The following is a 3,104-nucleotide window of genomic DNA, read 5'->3' as shown; positions in this document are numbered from 1 at the left end:
GAGTGCAGTGGCCGCTCCCGGCCACCACAACCTCGACCCGCTGGGCTCCAGCGATCCTTCTGCCTCAGCCTTCCAAGTAGCCAGAACTACAGGCACGCGCTACCATGCCCGGCTGATTTTTTAATTTTATTGTAGAGATGAGGTCTCAGGGCTTTTTCTTTTGATATGGCCTCACATACATGAAGGTTTTGGCTTTTTTTTTTTCATCAGAATCTCACTCTGTTACCCAGGCTGGAATGCAGTGGCATGCTCACAGTCACTGCAGCCTCTACCTGCTGGGCTAGGCGATCCTTCTGCCTCAGCCCTCCAAGTAGCTGGAACTACAGGTATGGCCACCACACCTGGCTAATTCTTAAAATTTATTCTAGAGATAAGGTCTTGCCATATTACCCAGACTGGTCTCGAACCCCTGAGCTCAGGCAATCCTCTCGCCTCGGCCTCCCAAAGTGCTGGGATTACAGGCATGAGCCAGTGTGCTCGGCTAGGTTTTGGCTTTTATGCTGCAGTGGCTGTAGGATTTCTGCCAATAGGAGTGCATTGGGCTCCTGGATGGTTTAATCGTTCTAGCCTTGGTAACGTGGCTATCTCTCCCCTCCTCCCCACAGGAACATCATTCATGGCAGCGACTCCATGGGGAGTGCGGAGAAGGAGATCGGCTTGTGGTTTCAGCCTGAGGAACTGGTGGATTATAAGAGCTGTGCTCAGAACTGGATCTACGAATGACGGGAGGGAGACCACAGTTCTTTTCCACCCACTTCCCTTCCTTTCCGTGGGCAAAGGACCAGGCTGCAGCAAACGTAGTTATTTACAGGGACTTCCTTATCATTTGGAGGGACATTCTTGGAGCTGTGAGTGCTCCCTATAGTGTTATATGCTACCATCCGATTAAAATGTCTCATCCCAATGTCGGATTTCTTGTGGTTTACTTTGTATTGTTGTATTACTTTTTTTCTTTTCATTTCATATATGTTGAATAATGTGAGTTAATAGAATGTAAGAACTATATAGAATATTTATTAGGAATACAGCTTTCTTTTTTATTTCATTTAAAAAATTAAAACTTTGAGACAGGGTCTTGCTGTGTCACTCAGGCTGGAAAGTATTGGTGCAGTTATAGCTCACTGTAACCTTGAACTCTTGGACTCAAGTGATAATCCCACCTCAGCCTCCCAAGCAGCTGGGACTACCGGTGTGTGCTACCACACCTGACTAATTAAAACTTTTTTATGGTAGAGATAGGGTCTTGCTATGTTGCCTGTGTTGGTCTCGAATTCATGGGCTTTAAGTAATCCTTCCAGCATGGCTTCCCAAAGTGCTGGCATTACAGGCATGAGCCACCATGCCTGGCCCTATGTGTTATTGAGATTGGCTTCAGAGATCTCACACATGTATCTTTTGCCCTTCTCCCTGCCTCCTGCAGCCTATCCACTCTTGACACTGAGCTAGTCGATGCATCTGTAGAAGGTCTGCTGGGTGACCAAGACTACTGAGTGAAGATGATTCACCAGAAATAAGACGGTAGCTGGGCACAGTGGCTCATGCCTACTTGGGAAGCCAAGGCAGGAGAATCACTTAAACCAAGGCAACACAGTGAGACTAATTAAAAAAAGGCTGGGTACAGTGGCTTATACCTGTAATCCTAGGACTTTGGGAGGCTGCGGTAAGATCACTTGAGGCCATAAATTTGAGACCAGCCTGGACAACATAGCCAGACCTTGTTTCTAATATAGATATATATGGTATATATACTGTGTATATGTGTGTGTGAAATGTCCTTGAAACTCTCACTTTCCCATGGTTGACATTTGGAACCTCGGAAAAGGAAACCCAATTAAGAATGTGTTTCAGGCCGGGTGGGGTGGCTCAAGCCTGTATTCCAGCACTTTGGGAGGCTGAGGCAAGAGGATTATCTGAATCCAGGGGTTCAAGACCAGCCTGGGCTACTTGGTGAGACCTCATCTCTACAATAAATCAAAAAATTAACTGGGTGTGGTCTCGTGTGCCTGTATTTCCAGCTACTTGGAAGGCTGAGGTGGAAGGATTGCCTGATCCCAGCAGGTCGAGGCTGCGGTGACCAAGAACATGCCACTGCAACTCCAGCCTGGGTGACAGAGTGAGACTCCAACTCAAAAAAAAAAAAAAAGTTTCAGATTGAGGCCAAAGGAAGTATTGCTCCAGCATGTGACAGTCCTTGACAACCTATTGTAGGTTAGTGCTCTGTACTAGAAGTTTGGAAAGCAGAGAAGGCGCAATAAAGGCCTGAATTGTCAGTCTGCCCAGTCGCTGGTGATCTATGCTGCTAGGACCAACTGGGTGACAGCGTGATTGCTCTGGTCAGCTCAGTCCTGATCTCAGGTGGGTATAAGTGCTGGGCAGGTGAGGGGAGGGGCCTGCTGGCTCAGGGAAGCTGGGCACCACCGAGGGGGGCTGGTTTGCCAGGCACATAGGACCGAGGAATTATCTACAAGTCCATGACGGGATTGATCATTATGGGAGAATCTAAAACGTTAGCGGTGTCTCAGCTTGACCTGGATCACCTGGCCACACAGTAGTGCTGGGTGGGCGGGAATCCCATTCCCGGGGGGAAGAGCAGGTGGGGAGACAGGCAGCCTGGCGGCAGGGCTTACCGTGAAAAGGGGTTTTGCTAAGGCGTGTGCACGCCATTCTGCCTGCAAGGGCGTCGACAAAACAAACGGCCGTTTGCTGAGCGAGGCCTCCGAGTGCGCCGGGAGGTGAGGTCGAGGCCCCTTTGGGAGGCTGAGGACTTAACCAGGGTTCGAGCCGAGAGGCGAGGACAGCAAGGCGGGATTTCAGGGATAGGAAGGATCAGGACTGGGTGCACGACGGGGAGGAAGAGTCAAGGTTAGGCGCGGGCGCTCGGGCTGATGGTGACAGCGGATGGCATTGACTGGGGTAAAAAGAACTCAAGGCCAGGAGGGGTGTGTGTGTGGGGGCGCGCGCGCGCAAGACCAGGGGGGGTGTGCGTGTGTGTGCAAGAGGGGGTGCGGTGCCAGGAGCAGGTGGGGGTCACGGAAGGCAGAGGCGAGGAACTGGAGTTGGGACGGACGGGGCTTCACCGGTGGGGCGTGCAGGCGGAGGACGAA

The 3,104-nt window shown here is 50.8% G+C and overlaps 1 protein-coding gene across 1 annotated transcript in view; it reads left to right on the top strand.

Annotated features, from left to right (window-relative positions):
- Positions 1-903, top strand: part of LOC103276495 (nucleoside diphosphate kinase A-like) — a 3,442-nt gene extending 2,539 nt beyond the window's left edge. The window contains exon 3 of the mRNA XM_021706928.1: positions 606-903. Coding sequence (XP_021562603.1) covers positions 606-723 — 118 coding nt within the window. The 3' untranslated portion in view covers positions 724-903. The remainder of the gene's footprint in view (positions 1-605) is intronic.
- The last annotated feature ends 2,201 nt before the right edge of the window (positions 904-3,104 follow it).

The sequence above is a fragment of the Carlito syrichta genome, unplaced genomic scaffold (assembly GCF_000164805.1).
Source record: "Carlito syrichta isolate Samal-C Ts95f unplaced genomic scaffold, Tarsius_syrichta-2.0.1 Scaffold316209, whole genome shotgun sequence".
Lineage (NCBI taxonomy): Eukaryota > Metazoa > Chordata > Mammalia > Primates > Tarsiidae > Carlito > Carlito syrichta.
This window is presented reverse-complemented; position numbering and strand designations above follow the sequence as displayed.